The sequence below is a fragment of the Pararge aegeria genome, chromosome 9 (assembly GCF_905163445.1).
Source record: "Pararge aegeria chromosome 9, ilParAegt1.1, whole genome shotgun sequence".
Taxonomy (NCBI): Eukaryota; Metazoa; Arthropoda; class Insecta; order Lepidoptera; family Nymphalidae; genus Pararge; species Pararge aegeria.
This window is the reverse complement of record NC_053188.1, coordinates 18,191,748-18,206,773: the sequence shown is the minus strand read 5'-3', so window position 1 is coordinate 18,206,773 and position 15,026 is coordinate 18,191,748. Positions and strand designations below refer to the sequence as shown.

The following is a 15,026-nucleotide window of genomic DNA, read 5'->3' as shown; positions in this document are numbered from 1 at the left end:
TATCTCTTTTGCGGTACGAGCTTATGCGTGCGTGCGTATATTGTGCGAATGAGATAGAAAGACATCGGCCTCCTTTCATCAATTCATTCTTTAATGACGCGGGTTTTACCACTGTACAGGCTGCTGTCACTTTATTTTTGTCTCATGCATGTTTGCTGAATATGAGGTTATGGGCTATGCACGCACATGTAAGACAATATATGAGGTAATACCTAACAATATCATTACCATCATCCTGCGACTAGTAATCCCCCAAAGCTGGCCATCTGAGACTTTTAGACTCATAAGAAAGAGGAGATTAGAGCATTAACTCCCCGCGTTCTAAAGCGGACTAGTGGATTATATGAGGGAGAAACCCGTAGTATGTCTAACTCTATGAGCTGGTATTGAAAATGCATGCACAGGAATCTCAACAGTGAAATTTATTGCCTGACTCGTGTATCTGGGGCTCTTCGTGATCCAAATCGTACATGCTTACCATTAGACCAAAACTATCTAAACGAAGATAGCTAGCTGGAAAGATTTAAAAGAATGGAAGGATCGGGCACCTATCCATTATCGATTAAGGCAAAAAGAAAACTTGTCTAAAAATACTTATGGGTATATACAATGTGTAAAACAAAAACCGAAACATTACTTCACAGGTTTTAGAGGTACATTATGTAATGTCTCTGAGACTTATATGTGAAACCGAAAACCTTATAGTTTTTGAGTAAACAACTGCCTAATTTTTTACTGAAAGAAATCAGATACAACCTAAGATCACATGAAGAATTAAAATCATGTGACTCCTGTCACTTAGTTAGGTACACGTTGCGTAGCGTAGGTACTACGTTCGTGTCGGCCTTCTATCTCCAAAAGGATTTACTTTTCTTTTGCATGAAAAATAAATCTGATTCTTTTGATTAAATATGTTTGCATGAAAAATAAATATGATTCTTTTGATTAAGTATGTTACCATCACTTATGAGAAATGCTGCAAAAACTGCAAAAAATATCCTTTTTGAGAGATTCCGATTCGTGCGATGCGTGAACAGTAAACGTTACGCCAAACGACCGAAATATGTAGTAAGTATATCGGAATTGTTACGCGACAACGTACGACAATTTTTTGAAGTTGACAAAGTCGCGCGGGTCCGCTATTATAAGTATAAATATTAAACGGTGGTTAAATTCTCCGTTGCCGTGCTTTGGCATTTGCACACGTTATTGTCACTTCATAGCGATTTCTTCCAGGAAACCAATGGCGATATAATATTATAAATTAGATAGTGCGTTTATTTGTTTGTTCTTCCCTCACGCCTTAACTAGGCAACCAATAAACTTTATTTTTGGCATGAAGTTAGTTTAAAACACTGATAATAATATAGGTTACTTTTTATCCACGGAACTTGTAAAAATCAGACGAAATTTTCCAGAATTGCTCCTAAATAAAAAGATTTATTATTATTATTATTATTAAATACGCAAACGACAGCTAGTAAATAATTATGTATTAACTAGGTCACGTTATTAGAAAATTTTTAAAATTTATTTTTCTATAATATAAATAACATAACATTTAAAAATTGGATTTGTATTTTAATGTTTAAATGTATTGTTATTTGTTTTCTTTTCGTATTTATTTTTTAACTTATTTTCGTGTACACCCTAACTCTAAATAGAATAAAGCTTTTTTTCATTTAAATAAATACAAAAATACTGTAATTTTTCGCTTGTCTTATGATAGGTTGCCTGGTAGAGATCCCCTTGCTAGGGGATATAATAGAGGGATATAATTGTTGCATCCTGCCTTTGCTAGCCGCTTAGGTGAGATTGCAGTCAAGCGGAGACTGTTAGTGGAATAAATCTTCAATAGTTCTAAGCCAATAATTTATCTTAAATCGATTAGTAATGATTTTTAGAAATTAGAGTGGCGTAGAAAATTCAACAGGTGTTGGTTCTACAATCATGTCATTTAGTAACGCTCGCATGGAATTCTTACTATGTATTTAATTGCATTGTAATATGTTGCTCGTAATTTCTTTAACGCGAACGGGTTAGCGGTTCTGTGAACAGTCGTTTAGCACAGTTCACACGGGTCAAATTGGTTATAGTTGATCAGAGCGTTTCCACGTTGTTTTACCTAATTGTATTCTAAGATTGCATGTTTAATGGACCAATAATAATTATTTAACCTTTTCAGCTCTAAATATTGGATAGAAGCAGGCGTTACTTTGCGGAAATCCATGACACATTATCAAAATTAAGTAAACGTGTATCGTTTCGTGAAACGTGCGTAGAGGGTATATTGCCGAAGATCTGTTTGGTGTGGGGTATAAGGATTGAAGAAAGTATAAATTACACCACACAGATTCTCCTGCTTTTCGCGGAGCATAGCAAATTAAGCTTAATTTTGATAATAACTTTTCAGCTCTAACAAAATGATTATGCATGTATTTTCCTTAGCTTAATGAAGTGCAATGATTAGATTGTAATCGGAATAGGAATTGAGTTGAGTTGAGTTGAAAGTGATCATTCATAACTTATCACCCATTCAGTTTAAAAATAAAGTAACATCTTTTTTGCTTAGTAAATCTTACGAAGAAACAGAAGATTTCTTACAAACTTTAATTTAATTTACCTGATTGTCATTGTTACTTGAACCTTACCCCAAAAATTTTATAACACAGCACACACAAACACGCACTCACACACATACACACACACACACACACACTAATAACTATTTACATTATAGTAATGTCTTAATTTCAATCTGTCTATGTATGTTCCGGGGGCGAGGGCTGGTTATCCTCAACACAAATAAAATCTAGCTAGGTAAGCCAGTTCGTCAACTCATTATATGTGCAGTTTTTGATGAAAGAAATAAACGATAATTATGATCATCAAATCGTGAGCGCGTCGAATTTCTGTTATCTACAGCCAATCGCTTATACGAGTACATACATTATTTTTGGATCATCATCGAACCATTACCGGCCAACTGAATGTGGTCTCCTCTTAGAATAAGAAGGGTTGAGGCTGGCCCAGTGCGAACTGGAAAACTCTCAGGCATGCAGGTTTAATGACGATGTTTTCCTACACCGTTAAAGCAAGTCATATTTACTTATATACATTAAAAACGCACATACTTCTGTTCTGAAGAGTAGGAGATTTTATTATACCTGTTAGCAAATCTGTCTTTGTATGTACATTGGGTAAAAGAAAAAAAGGTATCTTTGTGCAGAATGGTCAAAATTATGTATAATCTGTGGTCGGTATAAGTTGGAGTAGAAATTCAAAATGACAGGAACTCAAGATCAAAAAGAAATGTCATATAAAATGGCGGGAAAGAAAGGTACCGACGAGTACGGACGCAAGTGAAGAAGTTATCTCTTTGTATTTAAAGTGTAATGTAATAATATGCTATGTTGTAATTAGAGATACTAAAACGATTAAACGTTGTAAGACATGAATATGGGGTTTCTTTTATACCTGTGTTTTACCCTAGAGTAGAGACACACAAAGCACTAGCCCGACACCCCTCTTAGAAGCAGCATGTAGGGCCTCAACTTTTAATCCTTCTATGTCATGAGAGGCTCAAAGCCCAGCATTGGATTATAAATGGTCTGACAAAGAAGATCTTTGCATCCATATTCAAGCTGACGAAAGCGGCTCCTAATTAGGTATTTAATAATTAAATTATCTTTACGTCATGCTCTGGTTATTACCCAGGTCAAGTTGGGTACGAAATTAAGTATTTCAGAGAGAAAAAAAAACCAACAAAATGTGATAATTCTTGTGTTGAAATGACAACAGCTGTGGGCCTGAGTTATGTGGCCTGGTTGACGCGGCATAAATCAATAGATCACATTGGTTAAGCAACGTGAATCCGTCGACTCATAAGTAAGTTGGATTGATACAGGAATACCTATGTATAATGTTCGTATGAAGTGTTGATAGCGCATTGGGTAAGAGCTCGATTTCACTTTCAGGGAGTCGAATTTAAATCCCAGCACGCACCTCTAACTTTCCTAAGTAATGTGCGTTTTAAGTAATTAAAATATCACTTGCTTTAACGGTGAAGGAAAACATCGTGAGGAAAACTGCATGCCTGAGAGTTCTACATAATGTTCTTAAAGGTGTGTGGAGTCCACCAATCCGCACTGGGCCAGCATAGTGGACTACGGCCTTAACCCCTTCTCATTGTGAGAGGAGACCCGTGTTCTTTAGTGGGCCGGTAAAGGGCTGATATGATGTTCGTATGAGACTTTTACCATCAGACCGCGTGCATATGGTTATCAATTGTGCACAAATTAAGCTTTAAAACAAGAATAGTTAGGGTAGTTATTCTCTGACGTCACATGGCTTAGCAGGTTCAACTACGGATCACGAGGTTTCGATTAAACTGGTTTTTACTTTTATAAGCAAGTTAGAAAATTGGCCAGTATGCGACACCCGTGCTTCAGAGAACACTTTGAGCCATCGCTCCTAGTTGAAATCAGTAACATGTGATGATAATAATATTTAAAGCCCACCAACCAGCATTGAGTCAGCGTGTTGGGTGGCTCTAAAACCCTACGAGGTGTTGGAGGATTAATAGGCTGATGATGAAGATGCTCTATACGATTATGGGTTCAGAAATTATATACCTACCTGCGAACACGAAGGGCTACTGATTGATCGTATTGTTTTAGTTTGTGCTTACAATCATCAAACAAACCATGAAAAAATTGATTGTGTGATGTAAACATTGTAAGTCAAAGTCAAATATTTCTTTATTCAATTAATCCTGTAGGTACTATTGATGCGTATGTTACATAATAAATGTGTACATGGTATTGAGATGACTAAATGCGTAAATTTAAAACTAAAGCTACGAGGGTTTCAAACGCGCCCTGTAGGGCTAAGATGCGCGCCAGGAGATGAGATTATTTCTACGTTACTCGTATATTTTCTGTAGAGATTGACGATATAATGGGTAGACATAACTCTCTCGTGGCGCGCATCCTAGCCCTACTAAAGCAAACATAGCAGAGTGTTTTTTTTTGTTGTGACCATCTCACACTGTCATTTAAAACTAAAACTTTTAACTATTAAGTGCTTTAAAGTAGTCTATTTGAATAACCAAATATTTGACTATAAATTTGACCCTCGCCAAGAAATACCTTAGCCTGTTTATAGGCGTCCTGATCAGAAGCAACAGGGAAAGCCACGTTGAGTCGAGAGTTCTTCGCGAGCCACTCCCCCGTGCCGGTGGAGTAGCCGCGCAGGTTGGGGTTGTACTCCTTGAGGATGTTAGGCAGCGTCAGGTACTCCCGCCAGGTGCTGTCGCCGCCTGCAAACATGACAAGTATCAAAGAGTTTTAAGTTTTTATACCTGCAGGAATATGACAGATTCACCAGGTTTTGCTAGCTTATTTTTACATCGTTTATCCATAGGGATTTTGGAGGTATTTTTCTACTACAATTGCACCCTTGACTGCAATTTCACCTGGTGGTTGGTGATGATGCAGGCTAAGACTACTAAACCCCATGCCTATATTATGTATGGCAGTTCGTTTAAACGAGCATGTCTAATCGGTTTCTACGTGACTGGGACTGAATCGCTTTGCTACGGGAGTAAATTCAGAAATTATAAATTCCATAATTGCCCCTACCGAATCCTTAACCTACTACCTAAAACCACAGGTAAAAGGTTTTGTTTTTTTTTTTTAATAATAATAATAATAAATAAATGTACTACGACAATACACACATTGCCATCTAGCCCCAAAGTAAGCGTAGCTTGTGTTATGGGCACTAAGAGGACTAATGAATATTATTATGAATAATACACATAAATACTTAGAATATACATATAAACACCCAGACACTGAAAACCATTCATGCTCATCACACAAACATTTACCAGTAGTGGGAATCGAACCCACGGCCTTAGACTCAGAAAGCAGGGTCGCTGCCCACTGCGCCAGTCGGCCGTCAAGCTGTAGTCTGTCCATCTCAATCAATGGGCATGATGCCGGTAACAAAGAATCGCTAAACTATTGTATCTCTCTAATGATATTCATGTATTATGAAAGACGTATTTTTATATATTCGAAGTGAGATTAGTATTTATTTGCATTCGGTAGGAATCGAACCCACGGCAATGGACTCAGAAAGCAGGGTCGCTGCCCACTGCGCCAGTCGGCCGTCTTTATGATATTAATATAATTTGTACACCCACCGGCACACCACGAGACTCCTCGATACTCCACGATGGCGCCAAGAGCGAACTCCTCCAAGGCCCCGCTCCCCGCGACCAACGAGTCTCCGATCGCAGCCACCACATCTATGTCCCCTGGTCGCAGCTTGTGCACCGAAGTGGGGACCTGTCTGCTTCGACCCCATGGTATGGAGTCCTGGCAGGGGAACGGCGTGGCGGGCGAGAAGGTGCTCTGCCGACGTACGTTTGACTTGCGTGGTGGGTAATGCACTGTCCACTGGGAAAGAAAAACAATAATTTGAATATCGTTATTTACCTCTGTAAAAGATTAAGTATCAAGTAATCGTAATATTGTCATTTTTAGAAAAAGATAAATTATAAAATAAAACTAATTATTAGCCACGTAATTTTAGGGATTATAAATTCTATATTATTTAATTGTTTATTACTTGCTTAAACTTGCAGTTCATTTCGTTTGATTTTAACTTTTTGTTTAATTTAATTCAAAGTTGTGTACACAGCTTAGGACAAAACTAACTGTTATTATTTATATTTACATCTAACTGTAGTTATTACTGAAGCGGTGATAGTGCATTGGGTAGGAGCTTGACTTCACTATCGGGAGGCCGAGTTCGAATCCCAGCACGCACCTCTAACTTTTCTAAGTTATGTGCGTTTTAAGTAACTTTTCAAATTCAAATTCGAAATTCATTTATTTCAAGTAGGCCTAATTTATAAGCACTTTTGAAGCGTCAAGTCAGTCTGTTTGTAGTGACTCTACCACCGGTTCGGATGGCAGATTCCACTGAGAAGAGCTGGCAAGAAACTCAGCAGATTACTCTTTTCCAACATCATTTTATAGTTTAAGTTTTTAAAAATCTTTAGAATGTTGCTGTTTTGTGAGAGATGAGAGCGGAGTCGCCTGCTTCAAAGCAGCCTTGTCGTTAAGGAATTCATCAATCGTGTAGTAACCACGATTTGTTAAATGTGTTTTAATATATTGTTTAAACTTAGGTAAAGGTAGATCTAATATTACCTTCGGTATCGTGTTATAAAGGCATATACCCGTCTCTACAAAGGATTTCTGTACTTTTCTCAGACGATATGCAGATATCACTAATTTTATGTCCGTTTCTAGTAAGTCGGCTGTTTATATCGACTTTTTGTTTATAACTACCTATGTTTTGTTGTGTAAAGATTATATTATACTAAATATATTGCGAGGCTTCTGTAAGTATGCCTATTTCTTTAAATTTGGCACAAAGGGATTTGCGTGATCTTAGTTTATATATCGATCGCACAGCTCTTTTCGATAGTATAAATATAGTTTCTATATCAGCAGCTCTGCCCCAAAACAAGATCCCATACGACATTACACTATGGAAGTATGCAAAATAAACAAGCCTAACAGTTTCAACATCTGTTAACGGTCTAATCTTTCTGACAGCATAAGCAACTGAGCTGAGCTTACCCGCTAGTGTCTCGATATGGGCACCCCACTGTAGCTTACAATCCAAAGTAACTCCTAGAAAATCTGTGGAATTCTCCATTTTTAATAATTCTCCATTTATCATTACTTTTTTATCAACTTTCTTTACATTTGGTAACATAAATTCCACGCACTTTGTTTTCTTTGCGTTCAAAACTAAGTTATTAGCAGTAAACCAGTGAGATACATGCGACATAGCACGGCTTATATCGTCAGATTTGTTTTTACTTCTGTCAGTCTTGAAAATTAAAGATGTATCATCTGCAAACAGTACAATGTCACAAGTGTTACTGACATGGTGTGGGAGATCATTTATATACACCAAAAATAGAAAGGGACCCAAAATTGAGCCTTGTGGGACACCCATTAGGGTTGATGTACCCTGAGACTTTATGTCTTTTAAGCATACCTTTTGTGTTCTATCACTAAGATAAGAGGCAATTAAATTAAGTGCAACATTATTGATGCCGTAGTGGCTTACTTTAAGTAATAAAATTTTATGTTTAACGCAATCGAAGGCCTTGAATAGAGCACAAAAAACACCATTGGCATTCTGCGAACTTTCCCAACATCATAGACATGTTTTATAAGTTTAGCAACCGCATCCGTTGTGCTACGACCTTTGGTAAAGCCATATTGTTCTGGATGAAGAAGGTTATTAATATTGAAATGATTCAATAGTTCATTAAGTATAATTTTTTCAAAGATTTTACTAAGTGCTGGTAAGGCTGTAATAGGCCTGTAATTATTTAAGTCATTTTTATTGCCCGATTTAAATAAGTTTTCCATGTTTCATTAAATTTGAAAAAATGCCTATATCAACACATTCGTCAAAAATTATGGATAAGTAAGGGGCAATTGTGTCTATGATGTTAGACACACACAGTCATATCCCATAAATCACTAGTTTTTTTTTAAATTTTATCATCTTAAAATTCTTTATAATATCGGATGCAGATATTTAATTTAATTTAAACATCTTTATTGCGTAGTAAAGGAGAAATTACAAATATAGTTAAAAAAAAAATTAAAAGCAAAAGGCGACCTTATAACCCTAAACCTGCACTAAAAGTGATCTCTGCAAGGTAGATATATGTTTGAATTAAAAAAAAAAAAAACACTCTTTAACGTTGTCAATTAATAAAGTCTGAGCTGCTGTGGGTGAGGAATTTAAAGGATCTGTCAACAAGATGGGAACACTCTGGAAAAAGTTTTCGAAAGTACTTGCAACCTCCGCGTCAGAGGTTATTTTATTTTCGTTGACCATTACCTCAAAGTCTATATCACGAGGTTTTGTTTTTCCAGACTCGTTATTAACAATTTTCCAGGTTGCTTGCTTGCTTGGTATGTTGTGTCAGATTTCATTATTTTCTCTTTTATATGTAGAGATTTTGCTTGAACACAACTAAAACATCACTTGCTTCAACGGTAAAGGAAAACATCGTGAGGATGCATGAACGTTCTTCATAGTGTTCTCTAAAGTGTGTGGAGCCCACCAATCCGCACTGGGCCAGCGTGGTGGACTACGGCCTTAACCCCTTCTCATTGTGGGAGGAGACCCGTGCTCTGTAGTTGTAAGTGATAGCCTAGTGGTAGTTTTCACATAAAACATAATGAGGAGCACTGCATGTCTGAGAGTTCTTCGTAATGTTCTCAAAGGCTTGTGAAGTCTACTAATCCCTTTTTTTTATTCCACTGACTCAACAAATCTTGGAATAACTTTTTTTATTGCAGTTACTGACTGCCTGACTGCAATCTCACCTGCCGCCAACCTGTTAGAGGTATGGCAGTTGTTACATTGAACCCGAAACGGTTTCATAAAACATCGTAACGCAACGTAAAAAAATATCCTAGCGGCACGATTTGTCGGTAGGGTGGTAACTAGCCGCGGCTGAAGCCTCCCACAAGGTCAGATCACAGGAAATTCAGTAGTCACTACCGGGGATCGAACTCGGGACCTCACGCTTAAAAGTGCAACAATGACCGCTGCGCCAGGGAGGTCGTCAAAACCCTACACATAATTCCTTAACACTCATCACAGGCCTAGGGTAAACGACTGAAATATATTATGTTTTTTATTCTTTATCGCAGCAAGGAAGACAAGATGGATCAGATTTTTTGTTAAATACCCTTTACTTCTCAACCTTAAATAGCCTACTATACTTAGTAACCTACTACCTGAATTGAGAAACTCTTCTGTTAACTCGTTTTAATAAACAAAACACTTATATCAAGACAATATCACAACAGTAACGTACCCATTCTCATTGCCCATATACGAAAGGTTGGTTGGTATAAGTCGCGTCACGTAAAAAAAACATTTGGGCAGTGGACGAATTAAACTTTTTATTTATTGTACAATTTAGCTTTGACTGCAAATTCACCACGTAGCAAGAGATGATGCAGTATAAGATGGTAGCGAGATGTTGTTAAGAGATGGGGAGTTGTTGAAAACAACGTGAAGAAACCTGCATGCCTGAGATCTTTAGCTTCTGGCTTGCCTTTGTAGCGTGGGGGACTACATCCTTAACCCCTTCTCATTGTTGGCAGCACGTCTCGGTAAGGTGGTAAAATTTACCACCTTATTTTTGCTCTTTATTTGTACAACACAAGTTAAGAACACCAAAAGCGCAGGCAAACTAGAAGGATAACAAAGGCGGCCTTATCGCTTAGAGCGACCTCTCCGTGCTCTGCTTAGTGATCTAAGCTTTAGACCAGAGCAGTGAATATTTATAAATTATTTATTCTCAAATTGCCGTGCATTGAGTATCAAAAAACGTGTGGTGTCGTGGGATATAAGATAGGAACGAAGTTCAAAATTAAATACTAAGTACTTAACAAAATTATCTTAGCACTTTTATTTTTTTAAAGTGATTCATAAAAATAAATAATGGCAATCCGTCAACGGCTATACTCCATACATATTTTGCCGCCTAGGGTACCCGTATCGTCCGTATCGTCTTCGTCCCATAAGGAAGGATTATGGGCTCTCTTTTTACGTTATGCGACTTATAGTGTTATCGCTTCTAAAAGTGCGTGTTACATAAACACGATCAGGATGCGTGGCGTGTGCGTGTACTTACGTGTACGTTCACACTTGACGAGTGTAGCGGAGTCGTGACAAGGAAGAGCGCTTCGTGACTCGAGATGGCGACCTTGTTGCTAATGTAGGGTAATGTGGGTAACAGAGTGACCAATCAGGTTTTGAGATTGCGGCATTTTTCCCGACAGTAAAAAGTCATACAGGTAATAAAATAAAAAATGCGCCTCCGACTCGAGTGCCAAATTCTTTCTGTAAATAAGATTTAACTTTATCGGCTTTTTGTTTTTATTCAATTACAAGTTAGGTAACGATGTGCATTCTTAGATGGTAACGGGCTAACCTATTATATTAACAGGTATTTAAAATATACCTCTTATCGGTTTCTACGCGACATCGTAAAAATAAAGCTTCGCTTAATCGCTTTGCGGTACGTCTTCACGGCCTAAGAGCCTCCCACCAGGCAAGACGAGAGAAAAGTCAGAAATCATAAATTCCCAAATTTCCCTTGCCGGGGATTGAACCTGGGACCTCACATTTGTAAAACCACAGCGCTTACCACTGCACCACGGTGACCACGGAGTTCGTCAATAGTTATAATAGTAATATTAATAAATATACTTACTACGACACACCGCCATCTAGCCCCAAAGTAAGCGTAGTTTGTGTTATGGGTACTAAGATAACTGATGAACATTTTAATGAATAATATACACAAATACTTATAATATACAAATAAACACCCAGACACTGAAAAACATTCATGTTCAGCACACAAACATTTTCCACTTGTGGGAATCGAACCCACGGCCTTGGGCTCCGAAAGCAGGGTCGTTGCAAACTGCGCCAATCGGACGTCAAAAATATACTAAACTGTTAAGTTTTACCAAAGGATCTTTGACATATGTATCCAATTCAGGTTAATAGAAAGCTGCGCATAATATGTCCACACATTGTCCACGAGGTAATTTACGAATCGCATCGCAAATTTGTTACATCAGGCCACGAATACAACGTCGGAGTTGACCCAGAACCAATTTTGGCTCACGAGCGTCAAGGAATAGCAAGTGGAATTACTTAATACTTAATATACTTAAAGTACCACCAGACATTTTCGCAATAAAAGTAAGACAAGTACAGTCACAATATTTTTATTAAAAATATTGTGTTTTCTTTTTGTCTTTTCTTCATCATGATATCAACCCATTACCGGCTCACTGCAGGACACTAGTCTTTCACAGATGAGGTGGGTTTAGGCCGTAGTCCATCACGCTGGCCCAGTGCGGATTGGTGAACTCCACACGCCTTTGAGAACATTATAGAGAACTCTCAGGCATGCAGGTTTCCTCACGATGTTTTCCTTTGCCTGCTTCAAAGGTGATATTATAATTATATATAACGCCACTTGTCTTTTATTGATATTGATTCCATTACATTTTAGTGTAAAGAATGTAAAAAAATTGAATTATAAACAAATGTGTGTGAATTATAAAAAAACAATAAAATAAAAAGAGATTTTCTTTAAGTATTGTCATCATAATCAAATAAACCTCTTATAGGCCCACTATAGTGCACCCAGGTCCCGACCTACAATGAGAAGAGTCTAGGCCTTTGTCCACCACACCGGTCCAGAGCGGATTGTTGGAATCCATAAATAAGTATTTTTTGATATTATCATTATTTATATTTTAAAACAAACTTTACACTATAAAAAAGAACGAATAAAAAAGATGGGTATAAATGGCACACCCGTAAGTAAATTCTTGGATTAAAATCTGGAGAGTTCCCTAATGTTTAAAAATGATTATTGTACGAAAAAATAAATATTCAGGTGACAAAAAAATTGCAGGCATATCATATCTCAGAAAACGCGTAGGTAAACAGACTATCCGCTCTTAGAGTCGCGGGGATAGCTGTCGCCCAACCAACTCTAGCACATACGAAAGATAGTTTAAATAGATATAAATTACTTCAATTGTATGTAGAAACTCTTTATTACTACACAATCTGCTGTTTTTGTTTTAGTTTTTAATGTATATTTAAAAAATAATCGGCGTTCGTTTTTAAGACGAACTTTTTCAAATAAGTGTAGCTCTAAAAATAACCGTCTAGGTGAAGTCCTTAAGAACATGTCTACCGCCAAAAGACGAGACACCAAATCATTGTGCGTTTCGTTACGATGCCGCTCAAAAGCCTATTATAAATTCCCCTAACAATTTACTCCGCTGACCACCAATTTACACAAGCTGAGTCAATAACTTATTTAATATATAGAAAAAAAGATGTAAACAAAATGGGTATATGCCATTACAGACAATTCATTTCAACTGTCTCTATTACAAAGAACGTTTCATTACTACATACATCGGTACTTCAAAAATTACATAATTTGTATGAGAAAATAATCTCTTTTTGAGTATCGATGTTGTAAACAGATGGGTATAATAATAACCGTTTGTATCCGTGTCAATGGTGAGCGGATGCCATAGTTCAAGCCATAGGTTACCGCTACTCAAAAGTCCTTACTTACATTATTGCGATGAAAAACGTCTTCATTGCAACGATTAAGTAATATGTGCTACTTTGTTTGTTCGGGCGAATATAATCAAATCATGTCACTATGGGCCTCATAAGAAGGCTCAGAGTCACTCAGCGGGCCATAGAGAGAGCTATGCTAGTATCTCTACGTGATCAAATCAGAAATGCGAAGATCCGTAGAAGAACTAGAGTTACCGACATAGCTCAGCGAGTCGCGAAGCTGAACTGGCAATGGGCAGGGCACATAGCTCGGAGAACTGATGGACGTTGGGGTGTTAAGGTGCTGGAATGGCGACCCGCACCGGTAAACGCAGCGTAGGTCGGCCCCCACACGGAGGTGGACAGATGACATCAGGCGAGTCGCTGGGAGCCGCTGGAGGCAAGCGGCCCAGGACCGTGTATTGTGGAACTCCCTACATAAGACCTATGTCCAGCAGTGGACGTCGATTGGTTGACATGATGATGATGACGATGATGTCACATAGCCTAGCTGTAACCAGAAGGTAATTTCATAGAATCGAGCTTCTTTAAAAAAGTAATCATCATCAGTCGTATTACAGTTGACTAAACGCCTCTCCCAAATGGATAATTTGCCCTTAATCTCAACGCTGGGCAGGCGTTTTGGTGTTCGCAGCAGATGTTTGCAGTAGCACACAGGACACTGCTGCCTTCTCTCTGTTATATGCCCTTAGTCGCCTCGTACGACACCTGCAGGGCTCGCACGGGCGGGAGATAAAAATGATATCCCCCGATTATATCCCCTGACAAGGAATATAATTAACGTGCTAAATCACTGGACCATGGAACAGGAGAAGTTTACCCTCATTTATTAATACACATGTATTATTTGAATATTATTTCGACTTGTGCGCCAGTGCTCTGAGAGTTGATAAAGCTGTGGGAGAAGATTAATTTATATCCTTTCCCAGGGGATATAATTGTCTCCTGCCCATGCTGGCCGTGCTGTGGGGAGAAGAGGATGACAACTGTATTCTGATCTGCCGTAGTAATACAAACAGAGCCACAATTCGCATAGCATGCAAGTATAACGCACTACAGAATACCGATCTGTGTCCATCAACCTATGGCGTAGGTGTTGAGCCTCGTGCGACTGTAATACCGCTGGCAAACACGGCCTCTAGACTGTAACACAACTATACCTGACGGCAGAAATAAGCATGACCGGCTACCGCAATAGTTTCCCGGTCGACAGTCGACTTACAGTAGTCATAAATTAGTGACATCTGCATATCGTCTGCGAAAGGTACAGAAGTCATTTGTGGGATTGAGTATAAGCTTTTATAATATGATTCCTAAGGTAATTTTGGACCTACCAATGCATAAGTTTAAAGAATGTGTTAAAAAACATTTATTACAGCGAGGTTATTATACAATTGATGAATTTCTTAATGACAAGGTTGCTTAGAAGCATCCGGCTCCGCTTTCATCTCTCACAAGATAAAAAAATGAATGTTAAAATGTAAAATGTAAATTTTTGATGTCGGATTGATATGACTCTAGCACGGGTTCCGACAGCAGATTCTACCGGTAAGAAATAGGATAATCTTTATCCCGGATTTTTATAGAATAGAATATTATACTACTATTATTTAGTTCCGGTACGATTCCTATAACTGCCTTCTCCTTAACTGTTCAGCCCGCTACCATGAGTGGCGTGCGAAGAGTTTTTCACCAGGGTATGCATAAAGAAGGAAGATGCCATAAAATGGAAAAATTATTCGCATTTATGAGTTATACAAAAATGTTAG

At 38.0% G+C, this 15,026-nt stretch overlaps 1 protein-coding gene across 1 annotated transcript in view; it reads right to left on the bottom strand.

Moving 5' to 3' along the window:
- Positions 1 to 15,026, bottom strand: part of LOC120626505 (phospholipase B1, membrane-associated-like) — a 51,503-nt gene that overhangs the window by 4,968 nt on the left and 31,509 nt on the right. The window contains exons 2-3 of the mRNA XM_039894031.1: positions 6,212 to 6,467; positions 5,151 to 5,320 (exon numbers count right to left, since the gene is read on the bottom strand). Of these exons, the coding sequence (XP_039749965.1) occupies positions 5,151 to 5,320; positions 6,212 to 6,467 (426 nt within the window). The remainder of the gene's footprint in view (positions 1 to 5,150; positions 5,321 to 6,211; positions 6,468 to 15,026) is intronic.